Genomic DNA, 11,499 nt, shown 5'->3' with positions numbered 1-11,499 from the left:
TTTTATTGGAGAGCTATAAGTGAATTTTCGGAGAATTAAAATTATGTAAAAGAGTTTAGTGTCAGCAAAACAGTGAGAGCATGAAATAGAGAGAGAGTTTTTCTTAGTCGTGTTAAAACTGAGAAAGAAAACTTGTAAAATTTATTTTTCTACTATCCTTCAAATGATCAATGGAAGCTTTTAAGGTATGTTGTCTTATTAAATTTGTTTAATTTAGTTCCAATAAGACATGCTACTGATTAGGTTAAACATAGTACACGTATATGGTCTACGTGAAGTTTAATTATTTGGATATATATATATATATCTGCTTTTGGGCGTAATTTGTTTGGATATGATTTAGTCATTATCATATTTATCTGAACTAATGTTTTTGATGAATGAGATTAACTACTTAAATTAATGTTGGTATAGAGCATATTATGCATGTGAAATAAAAGCACCTCTAGTAAAAAAGGGAGATTAAGTTAATGAAAAAAATGTGATTATCAAAGAATTTTTAATCATATTTTGATGGATTGTATAATTTCTAACGGACCAAATTTAACTAATTATTGTGTTGTATCTAAGGTTAACCGAAAATAATTAAAAAAATTATTAAAAAAGAAGATCTTTTGAACTTTAAAGAATTACTTTGTTGCAATTATCCTAGCATAGAGTCGAAGCGATGAAGAGCACTTAAAATACAAGAGTATTGAAGACAATTGCTTTGTAAGTTTTCTTTTTAGGTTTTTTTTTTTTTTTAAGAAAATCTGTTTTTTGATTTTAATGTCTTATGAACTCCCATCCCCTTTTGATGTGTAAATAATGTAACAAAGTTAATGATAAATAAGTGGAGCATAATCACACACATCACTATAACAAGGATAAAATAAAGTATGCCAATCACGATTTATTTCAGTACACCACGAGATTAATTCTAACACCCTCCAATATGTGGATTTTCCTTAAACATGTGACTAGTGGACCTCGCTTTATATAGTCGTTAATAGTATCGCATCGACGAGGACTTTAAAATCTTTAAATTTATTATTTTGTAGAGTTTTAATTTACATCAGCCAATAGTAAAAGACATTTGTCCCAATCTTAACATTACCACAAAGTGGGAGAGTGTCATTCCTTGTAGGTGTTTTGATATATAGATACTATTCAACTCCTAACTTTGAATTGGCAGCTCTTGTTTTTGCTTTAAAAATTTAGAGACACTATTTAGAAAAACAAAAAAGAGAACAAAGTGATCTTTTAATGGATTAATTGATGGAGATTAAAGTAATAATGACATGATTATTTAGGATAAAACTATAGAAAGGAGTTTGTTCAAGAAACAAAAAACAATGCTAAAATAGAAAGTTCATGAGAAGAAGGCAAAATCCATGGGATGTGGAGAAAAAAGGAGTACCTGGAATCTTTTATACTCCCTAAAATGTCTACAACTGTTAATATAGATATTATTAAAGAGAAAACAATTAAACTCTCGGGATAGGAGTGGATGAGATTGCAGCAACTCTTGGGGAAATGAAAGTTAAATTCACTGAATAGTATGAAGTAATATTCACTAAAATTGAAAAGCCTATGCCTGGTCCACATTATGGCCCTCGTAATTTGAAGAGGAGACATGACACCGTATAGAGTAAAAGCCTTTGGTGCAGCATTTGATTCGTCTCATTGTCAAAGAGGTAGAAGCAAGCATTAAGCAGCATTTGTTGCCCCACATTCACATTTTACATGTCTCGAAATTTCTTGTTCACAACACTTTTACCGAACCTGGTTAGCTAAAATGCCAGAAATCCATGCTAATGTCTGCTTGAAACCTTATCAGAACAACTCTTAACGGCATGACCTCGAAACCAGACACATGGCATGACATGCACCGACTGCAACAGAAAGCACAGTATAGGGTCCAAGACCATCATTCTCCATTAGAAAATTAACTTCAACAGGACTTAGTTGCACCTCTGGTAATCCAGGAACTCCAAGTTGACAATCTTTTGCATTTCCCCACATGTACAACTTCCCTTTATCTGTTTTAAAAATGAGAGACAGCTTTTAACTAGTTTTAATGTAGTTAACAGTAAGAAACTCAAACCAGAAAAATACACGTCAAATAAATGTGAATATGGTTAAGAAAACTTGAAAAATTTTTTAGTTAATATCATCAATTAAAGTGAAAGGAGCAGGATTACAAAAATTTCAAATAGCGCAAAATGTGAGGAATACTCAAGTCTAGAAGGTATTTATAACAAAAACAAATTCACCATAACACTCAATAAAGCACGCCACATGTCATATAATTCGTATTACCAGTTATAGCTGCTGAAGATGAACCACAACAAGCAATGTAGATAACGCGCTCGTCAGCTAATGCCTCAACAACTGCAGGTATTTTCTGATTCTGAATCGAAGCCAAACCCAACTGACCATGCCCTCCATGGCCCCATGAGAGCACCGTCCCTTCATCTAGAGTTACACATCAAGATAAAGTCAGACAAAGAGGAATGGAACCAGTATGTTGCTACTGCTGCTTTGCACTCATTTTACCAGTTAATGCAAGAGAATGATATCCTCCACTTGCAATCTGAACAATCCGAACATCCTCAAGACTTCGAATTGGCTTTGGTTCCCAACCTCCAATTTTATCACCTCTTCCAAGCTCATAGTTAGAGTTTGCTAGTAAAAATAGAAAGAACAAGCCGTCAAATAATGTTATTATAGCCTCATGGATTTGAGGGGAAGTGTAATCTTACCTCCCCAGTTCCAAAGTTGCCCTTCCTTTGTCAACACCATTGTGAAGAATCCACCGCATGATACAGCAACTACAGGAACAGGTAACGCTTTAACTTTTGAAGGGATACTAAGTCCACCTCCCTCATTGGGACCTCGACCAGGACCAAGACCTAATCTCCCATCACCTTCATCTCTACCCCAAGTATAAAGCTCTCCTGCATCCAACAAAAATATCCTGCTCTAGGTATCTAATATGAAAAAAAACTTCTTACAAATCTAATTTATTGGTCCTAGAATCTAGTTTGTCCAACCATTTCCAGTTGGACTTCATACAGAGTTATCAACAAGATTCCATAAAGGCTAACCCTAATTTATTGATCCGTCCTACTTTGTTAATCCTAACATAAGGATGAATTCCAATAGGCAATTTCACTAGTTTGCCAGCATGCAAACCAAAAAGAACATCATGAAAGTCAGAAAACCTGATTCTGTGATAGCTGCAGTATGTGTTCCACCAGTTGCAATATGACATATTTTTCCATCCCAAGAACCTTCCACCAATCTAGGGAACAGCTCTCTATGGTAAACAGAATGTCCAAGTGCACCAAAACCACCATAACCCCTGCAAGCTTCATTGGTAACAATAAAATAATCTGGTTATGCAGAAACAAAAAAATATAAAAAAAAACAGAAACAAAAACTCAAGAGACCTTCACCATAAAAAAAAAAAAACCCAACTGTGAAGTTCTCATCCAATGTGATTCTCTATTTGATGCTCAAGATTCAAAATTCTCCTTTTCACATAAAAGAAGAAAAAAAATTATCACAAGCTAGTGAGTGGACAAAGATTAAAGATAGATGGTTTTATCTCTTTGGTTTCATTTATCTTGGTCAGTGTATGTATAGAGAGGAGGATTTTGGGTATTTAATTGATAGACTAACTGAAATGTAAATAATTTTGTATATGGGTTGCACCCCCTTTTTTTTGGTGCTGATTTAATATATTTTGCATCTTGTTATTTAAAAAAAAATATTACAAGCTAGGTGGGAAAAAACAATAGGAAGATAAGCTATCCTCTGAAATGAAAACAAGAAAAGTAAATGCATTGTTGATATATGATCACAAGCTAATCTCTTGTCAAGAAGCTAAAGAAATCCCCTCAAAGAACCCATGGACTTTGGCCCAACAAGAAGGCAGAAACACCATTTTTTCCAAATGTCATCAACAGTCTCAGGCCTTGCCTTAGCTTAAAAGTTCTCACGTTTCTTTTTTAACAAAAAGAAAAGAAATGTATTGAGAGAAAGGAAACATCTCGTATTTTCTCTCCAACCAAAGGATCCATGACTGAGCAAATATAGCCCCTCTCAAAAGTGTCTTTTGATCCTCATGCCAGTAAGACCAAATAATGGAGACCACGACCATCAAGTTGGGCAGACATACCCAGGCAACATGAAAAGAACAAAATTAGTAGTCCAGGTCCCCCAGCCCATTCCACTAAGAAGCTAATAAGTGTCCAAAATTCTTTACAATGAGCTATATTATGTACCTTTTGGGCAGTAAATTAGAGAGCAAGTGCCCTAACTTTAAGCTTCATGAACATTTAGGCTTTTTTTTTTGTGTGCAAGCCACAGTGGATAAGAAACAACTCCATGGTTGATAAACAGAAACGATAAAAAAATTCAAGAAGAGAAGAAAAACAGGTAAAAGAATAATGACAATTATTATATAGTGATGATATTAATATGGCAGAGGGATACTGACCAAGTAAAGACCTCGCCATGGGTAGTGAGAGCAACAGAATGTACGCCACCAAGAGTGATACACTGAACAGAATGCTTCTCTAGATATGGGTTTAAGGTTGGTAAAAACGCTGGATTCTCATGGCCAAACCCAAGACGACCTCCATCACCTTTGCCCCACATCCAGAGATTTCCATCCACAGTCAATCCAGAGTGGAACAGCCCACAGGAGATACCCACACGAACTCTTCCCTTTGGTTCCTGGTCATTGGTATCATTCGTTTTGGTGGGCATCTCTCCAGTATCAGGATGACAATTCTGACCATGATTGAGGATGATTTGGCCTGTTGTTGTGGAAAGAGTGAAACTGTGACATGGGAGGAGAAGTTTAGCAATTGGTGATGGGTACATCTTGATCTCTTCTCTGCCACCACCAAGCTGACCTGATGCACCTTTGCCCCATGAGAGCACCTGAAGAATTTCAGCCTCTGCTTCATTTCCTTCATTGATTTCTAGACTTTTGTAGAGGAAGGGTACATTGCTTCTAGCATTGCTCGAAGAATATGAAAATGCAAAGGAAGAGATGCAACCGGATAAGTTTCTCATGCGTTGTCCACAGAGTGCCATCATTTCTATTTTTGGGAATTGACCTGATTCAGTGAATCAATTTAAAGTTAATGATAAACTAGAAAATTGGAGAAAAATGTAATTGAATTGCTCCACATTGAAGATTAATTAGCAAAAGCCATCAGCTATACTTTTGAAGGAATTTGGTATTTTATGGATTTGGTCCCGTTGTTGTGGATTGAGTGAAACCAAATCATTTGTTTTCATAGCTCACACGGCACATCATAAATATGCACCGGGAGGAGAATTTTGAAACAGTGAAACTTCTACCTTGCAGAAAGTGTCCTCTCCAGTTTTTACCTGTTTGTCTGTGTGATCACTGGTAACTAGTAAACTTCCTTGGTGTTATGTAAATGGCAACTATAGAAAAGGATAAAATTTTAACCAAAAACAAAAGAACAAAGAATAAATCTCATATAATCTTGTATAACATGTCACAACAGCAATGTCGTGAGTCAAAAAAATTTCAAATATAATTTTAATTTTAAGCAATTTGGGGTTAGAAAATTCACTGGTACGGTTTTAAAGATTTTTGGTTTGGCAACGACACAAGGTAGGAAGGTGTGAGGTACCTATTATGTGTCAATTTAATTTCCATGCATATTTATTAAAATATCATTTAAGATGAAAATGTGTGGAAACATCATTCGTTTATAATATAATACACTAATTAATATATCTACAAGACATGAGGGATGAGGAAATTGAAAAACGTGAAAAAAGTTAACTAAACAAAAGGGGCAAAAACATTTAAGTTTACATAGTCTTCCTTTGCCGGCTTCATGAACACACCTTTCCCAATTGGTGGAAAGAACGTATGTGATAATAAGCCATATTAAAATGCAAAATACAATATATTGATCTCCAAATGATGTTGTCCTCTTACCAACCCCAAATAAAGATAACTATTGCATTAACAATCCCTAACAGTCCAAAATATTAAATTAACATTATCATTAGAAGATCACCAAATTATTAAAGGGCATGATAATTTTATAGTGCAAATGAAAAGCAATTATAATGATCATCAAACAATGATCAATCTCTCAATCTGAGGGACAAATAAATAATGGAAAACAAAGTGAATATACATTGGATCAATTAAATCCTAATAACAACCCCTTTCCAATTTGAGCCAAAAGAGAAACAAAGATGTAAATGAGAATTTATGAATCCTTCACTAATTTAAACCTGCTTGTTCTATGATAAGAGAAGATAGTAACCAAACAACTATTATGACATTTACACTATTTCAAAAGTAACAGTCAAATTAGTATGGAAAATTTGAATATAGAGATGGAAGGGGAAAGCGAAATATACCCAAACAATGCAGATTTTCCTATTCTCTGTCCCTCAGCTTTCTTCCCTTGCGATTTTACACAAAATTCACCTACTATAGAAAAATCTTTACTGTTTCTGAAAGTCTTCACGCTCAAAAATCTCAATTTTTTGCAATTTTTCCTCTCTCGCTCTCTCTTTTCTTTTCCAGCAAATCCTTCCTTCTCCCTCTGTTTTCCAACTCCATTCAAATCCAAAACAAAACCCTTTTAACTTTCCCACAGACCCGAACCCTTCTTCCCAGAATTTCTTCTTCTCACATCAGCTTTCCCCAAACCCGAGCCTCCTCCACTACGCCGCATCCTCTCTACAAATGCCTCTCCTTCTCTTGATTTTCGCTTCTCTTGCTTCTTGCTTCTTGCTTCCGCAAATCACGCACCAGACCTCCCCGTTACAACCAAACGACGAATATTTTTCGACTTTGTTCTCCTGATTCGCGGCTTTCTTCTTTGCGAGTAACTTCTGTATTAATCTTCATCAGCATGCAGCTCTCTTCATCTCACGCTTCGTCATTTTCGGCCCACTCTGTGTCGAAGCTTCTATTCTCCCTCTTCTTTTTTGTTAAATGCGAGCACAAGACAGCCGAAAGGGTTAAAATTAAACACTTAAGTAGAAGTTAAGTTGGGCTCCGGACATAATCAGATTCGTTTCAGATTTAAACTATGGTTGGATTCTAGAAAATGGGCCAGACTAAGTAAATTAATTTGGGTATATGGTCCTCTCAAGCCCCTTGCTTTCTTCAGCTCCAGCCGGCTAGAGCAATTACGTAGCTTTTCATCGTTGCTAAACCTACCGTTCAGCTGTTATGAACTACCATTCTTCCAATTGAAAATTGGATAGGTTCGATAATCGATACCCATTTCACTCCCGAGTCATGGACAGATCTTGTTCCTTCACCACTCGGAAGCTTGTACGGAAACTCGCGAATCCACCCATCCGACGCTCCCGATTCACTGCTCTTGACTCGGACCTCAACCTCACTTGCCGGACGGCATCACTACAATGCTCAAGGGCAAGCTCAAACTGCCTGACCGGCTCGGCAATTTAGTTGTCGATTTCGAGGACAGGGACGATAAAATCGGAGGTTCAAGTTCAGTACTTGCGTCCAGCGAGGAGCTCGAGATCATTCTGCCTAATGGACTCGGGTTCAGTCGACATAAGGATGACGGTGATGGGTTGTGCTGTACCGAGGAAAAGAAGACAAATGAAGCGGCAATATTTCGGGCGAGTGCGCGACCCTATAAAGACCGAGCGGGTTCAGTTTCGGCTATGGCCTTCATCGCGGCAGACGAGAAAAGGTCCGATTTTGAGTATCAGGTGAGATATAATATATACACATATTTATTTACTTATTTGAGAGAAGTATCAGGTGAGATATTGAAATTTGATTTTTTAAGAAATTCCAGAATGCCGCTTCTTTTTAGCAGTAAAACTTTCCTAATTACCGATTACCCCGTACTTACTGATTACCTTCGTTAGTGTTTTCCGCTAAAAGTAATGAAGGATTGTAGGATATGATAAAGAGATATCTTCTTTTCCTGCGTTTTTCTCATCACCTACCAAAGGAACCTTATTGCTTGATTGGATCAGCTGATTGCGTTCAACTTCTTATTCGGTTTATCTGTTTCTCATTTAATTTCTTGGTTAGCTTTCTCGAAAAGAGATTAATGTGGAGAAGTTACAAAGAATTGCTAGTACGGGATTTCCAGATGGAGGCGGCATGCGTGCTACAGCTTGGAAGGTAGCACCAAATCTGGAATCATCATGTTGTAGCACACAGACAAATCGCATAGATCTTATATTCTTTGTTCTTTTTTTGTTTTTGTTTTTGTTTTTTTCCTTCTGATTGTTTATTTATTTGTTTCTCATGCAGCAGTCAAAACTTTGTCTTTTCATAACCCGAAAATTGTACTATGTTTCTATTGACATCACAAAGAATCAGCGGTAATGAAATTTCATGATGAATTGTGTGAGATAGAATCGTCAGTTCTAGTCTACAAATAGTTTCACATACTTTTGATGATCCATGTTAAAAAACAAGGACTTCGATTATTTTATTATTATTTAAGATTTGGGAATAAGTATTTATTGTCTATTTATATTTGATGATGATAGTTGCTCTTGGGTTATTTACCTCCTTCACGTGATCTTTGGGAAAAAGAACTAACCAAAAATCGACAAAATTATGCTAAGCTAAAAGAGGAGCTACTCCTAAGTCCTGTAAGATGCTTATACCACTCGCTGTTTTCTTAGTGATCAAGTAGAGTGCTTGCTTTCAGACTGGCATCAACTAATCAAAATTTTGATCTACACAGTCAGAACTCAAAAAAAATACGGAGGAAGAATTAAGTTCCAGCAAGCAGAATGTTGATGGGGATTCTGATGGACTTCTCAGGCGACATGAAATTTCTTCAGAAGATCACCCCTTGAGCTTGGGTAAGGCTAGTGTTTGGAATCAATACTTCCAGGTAAAAACTTGGAAAATTGAGGCTCCATTTGGTTATGGAAAACATGGGTTTTCCTCTTTTTGTTTCCTTGAATAATGAAAACGTGATAGAAAATGCTTTTGGTTGTAGAAAACATAAAGTTGTTTTCAGGAAACAAAATTGGAGGTATTTAAAAATCTAAAAAATATGTGATTTTCAGATTTTGATGACATAATCCGAACTTCAAATTTCGGCTTCCACAAACAAAACAACTTTCTTTTAAAGCATTTATCCTGGTTGCCATAGCCTCTCTTCCTGTAGCAGTGGAACTTCCTTTTCTTATTTAATGTATGTATCTGAATCTCTGTCTATTTCCTCTCATGTATGTCTCTTCCTCTCTCTCTCTCTCTTCCTCTCTCTCTCTCTCTCTCTCTCTCTCTCTCTCTCTCTCTCTCTCTCTCTCTCTCTCTCTCTCTCTCTCTCTCTCTCTCTCTCTCTCTCTCTAGGTTCCAAACAAAAGGTATTGAATTTATTAATGGGGTGTTTTTTGGTCCTATACTAAATTAATGTTTTGCCTTTCATTGATGAAGCAATTTGATATTCAAATATTTGATGTTTTACATTTTCGTCATCTGCTACTGCTTTGAATATCTGCATTACAAGAAAAAAAATTTCATATAGAAGGTAGGATCAAAACCTGGGATTAAGGTGTCAAAATCGAAAAATCGTGACATATCCCGGAAAACTCCCATTGTTTTCCTAATTTCAGATGCTTCAATTTTGTTTTCTGAAAATAGTTTAATATTTTCTAAAACCAATCACATTTTCTATCAAATTTTCAATTTTCAAAGAATAGAAAAGATCCCGTGTTTTCTTTTTTTTTTTTTTTTGTGTGGCATTTTTAGGGCTAATGTATATCATAATGAATATGCGGACTTCTAGCATATGGACATTATAGAACAGATTGATCGTGATTTGAAACGCACACATCCTGAAATGGAGTTCTTCTCAGGAGACACATCCTTCAGTAGGAAAAACAGGGTATGCTACACTTGCCATTCTTTTGTTCAATTTAGTTGATGTTTGATTGTTGGAGCCTTCTGATTTTCAGCTGGTTAAGTTATGTAAATTTCCCAGGGAACGAAAGTAAAGAAGATTACTCACTGAATGTTATTGTGTAATTTGGAACTGCAGGAAGCAATGAAGAACATTCTTCTCTTATTTGCAAAACTGAATCCTGCAATACGTTATGTTCAAGGAATGCATGAGGTTCTGGCACCAATATACTATGTGTTTTGTACTGATATTGACGAGAAGAATGTTGTAAGACTCCTACACGGTCTGTGATTATAGTTAGCTTTATTATGTTCACATAGTTTTCAGTTGGTATGCTGTTAATTAGCACCGTATTCGTTAGTCAGCTTTTTGCTAGGTGATCAGTTTTATCTTAATTTTTATGTCTTATATGTCTACAAATTGTCTTTGTTAAATGAGATCATCTGTGTAAAATTCAAGCTTCTGAGGTAACAGATTGTTGAGAATGCAGAAAGGATGGATGCGGGGCTATTACTTATTGATTTATTATATTATGCAGGCAAATGCTGAGGCCGATAGTTTTTCTTGCTTTGTTAAGCTATTGAGTGACTCTGTCGATCATTTTTGTCAACAATTGGATAATAGTTCGGGGGGGATTCTTTCTACTCTTTCACGTATGTCAGAGTTATTGAAGGCAAATGATGAAGAATTATGGCGGCATCTTGAACTCACATCCAGAGTAAACTAACTCAAATGAAAATAAGAATCTTTCTGTGCGCTTATCGATTGTTTTTGTTGCAAACTAACAACAGTACATTGTGTCTGATTATATTTTAGAGTAATGAAGGAACTTATACTTGGTTTCGTAAATGGGCAGGTGAAGGCACAGTATTATGCGTTTAGGTGGATTACATTATTTCTCACCCAAGAATTCAATTTGCAAAGTGTTTTAAGAATTTGGGATTCTCTTCTAAGTAATCCTTTTGGCATTCAGGTTTCTTCTTGCTATACTGTCCAGTTGAATTTTCTATTTGCTTATTTGTTTCTTTTCCTTTCATACCTTATCTAAGCACCTCCCTTTCATGCCTTCTTTGAAGTCAGTGTATATAGCACCTTATTTAGTTGCATCCTTCGGATGCAGGAGATGCTTCTTCGCGTCTGTTGTGCAATGCTGCTGTGCATGAGAAGCAAGCTTTTGAGTGGAGATTTTGCAGCTAACTTGAAGCTTTTGCAGAACTACCCTGATGTCAACATAGAACAACTTCTCCATGTTGCCAATGATCTCAGCCCTGATGTATCTTCTTATTGCCCGCCCCTGTAAAACATTCCACTTATTATATGAGCTTTGTTGGTTAACATATATATTCCAACATGATTTGTACTGATTTTAATGCTATAGTTAGAAAGATGTCATGTTGAGGGATATGTATGTATGTATTTGTCGTATTAATATAATATTACTTAAAATAATTATAATGTGATTAGATATCCGAGTGAACTGCAATATTGTGTAATAGTTGAAACATTTATCTAACAATACAATAGATTCAAAATTTAAATTTAAATAGCTAAAACATATAAACAAAAGATGTTTTTTTCGCCCTATTGC

General features: G+C 35.8%; 2 protein-coding genes across 6 annotated transcripts; one reads left to right on the top strand and one right to left on the bottom strand.

Annotated features, from left to right (window-relative positions):
* Positions 1 to 1,381: 1,381 nt before the first annotated feature.
* RUG3 (Regulator of chromosome condensation (RCC1) family protein) lies at positions 1,382 to 6,551 on the bottom strand. Its single transcript, XM_022056421.2, has 7 exons — positions 6,412 to 6,551; positions 4,487 to 5,114; positions 3,207 to 3,346; positions 2,745 to 2,939; positions 2,539 to 2,667; positions 2,302 to 2,457; positions 1,382 to 2,021 (listed from the first exon to the last, which is right to left on the bottom strand). The coding sequence occupies exons 2-7, from the start codon at positions 5,092 to 5,094 to the stop codon at positions 1,828 to 1,830; spliced, it is 1,422 nt and encodes a 473-aa protein (XP_021912113.1). The 5' UTR covers positions 5,095 to 5,114; positions 6,412 to 6,551; the 3' UTR covers positions 1,382 to 1,827.
* Positions 6,552 to 7,431: 880 nt separating this feature from the next.
* Positions 7,432 to 11,360, top strand: LOC110825888 (uncharacterized). 5 transcript variants are annotated; one of them, XM_088209004.1, is made up of 9 exons: positions 7,432 to 7,746; positions 8,078 to 8,170; positions 8,545 to 8,649; positions 8,745 to 8,897; positions 9,798 to 9,896; positions 10,050 to 10,178; positions 10,450 to 10,629; positions 10,768 to 10,864; positions 11,032 to 11,360. In XM_088209004.1, the coding sequence occupies exons 1-9, from the start codon at positions 7,432 to 7,434 to the stop codon at positions 11,106 to 11,108; spliced, it is 1,248 nt and encodes a 415-aa protein (XP_088065130.1). In that variant the 3' UTR covers positions 11,109 to 11,360. The 5 variants fall into 5 exon arrangements, with proteins under 5 accessions (XP_088065130.1, XP_021912115.1, XP_021912116.1 ...); XM_022056423.2 differs by having other exon boundaries at positions 10,768 to 10,884; XM_022056424.2 differs by having other exon boundaries at positions 10,768 to 10,884; positions 10,988 to 11,315.
* Positions 11,361 to 11,499: the final 139 nt, after the last annotated feature.

This window comes from Carica papaya, chromosome 8, assembly GCF_054855325.1.
Source record: "Carica papaya isolate Zhongbai chromosome 8, ASM5485532v1, whole genome shotgun sequence".
NCBI lineage: Eukaryota > Viridiplantae > Streptophyta > Magnoliopsida > Brassicales > Caricaceae > Carica > Carica papaya.
Note: the sequence above shows the minus strand (reverse complement) of the source record. Positions and strands in the feature narration are given on the sequence as shown.

Bases quoted from the DNA above. Each gene is read 5' to 3' on its own strand.
- RUG3 (XM_022056421.2), bottom strand. From the start codon at position 5,094: ATGATGGCACTCTGTGGACAACGCATGAGAAACTTATCCGGTTGCATC. The intron at 3,347-4,486 runs GTCAGTATCCCT...TGAAGCTTGCAG, and splicing joins CATGGCGAGGTCTTTACTTG to GGGTTATGGTGGTTTTGGTG. The intron at 2,022-2,301 runs GTAATACGAATT...TTTTTAAAACAG, and splicing joins ATCTTCAGCAGCTATAACTG to ATAAAGGGAAGTTGTACATG.
- LOC110825888 (XM_022056423.2), top strand. From the start codon at position 7,432: ATGCTCAAGGGCAAGCTCAAACTGCCTGACCGGCTCGGCAATTTAGTT. The intron at 8,650-8,744 runs GTAAGATGCTTA...TGATCTACACAG, and splicing joins AGGAGCTACTCCTAAGTCCT to TCAGAACTCAAAAAAAATAC. The intron at 10,630-10,767 runs GTAAACTAACTC...GTAAATGGGCAG, and splicing joins ATCTTGAACTCACATCCAGA to GTGAAGGCACAGTATTATGC.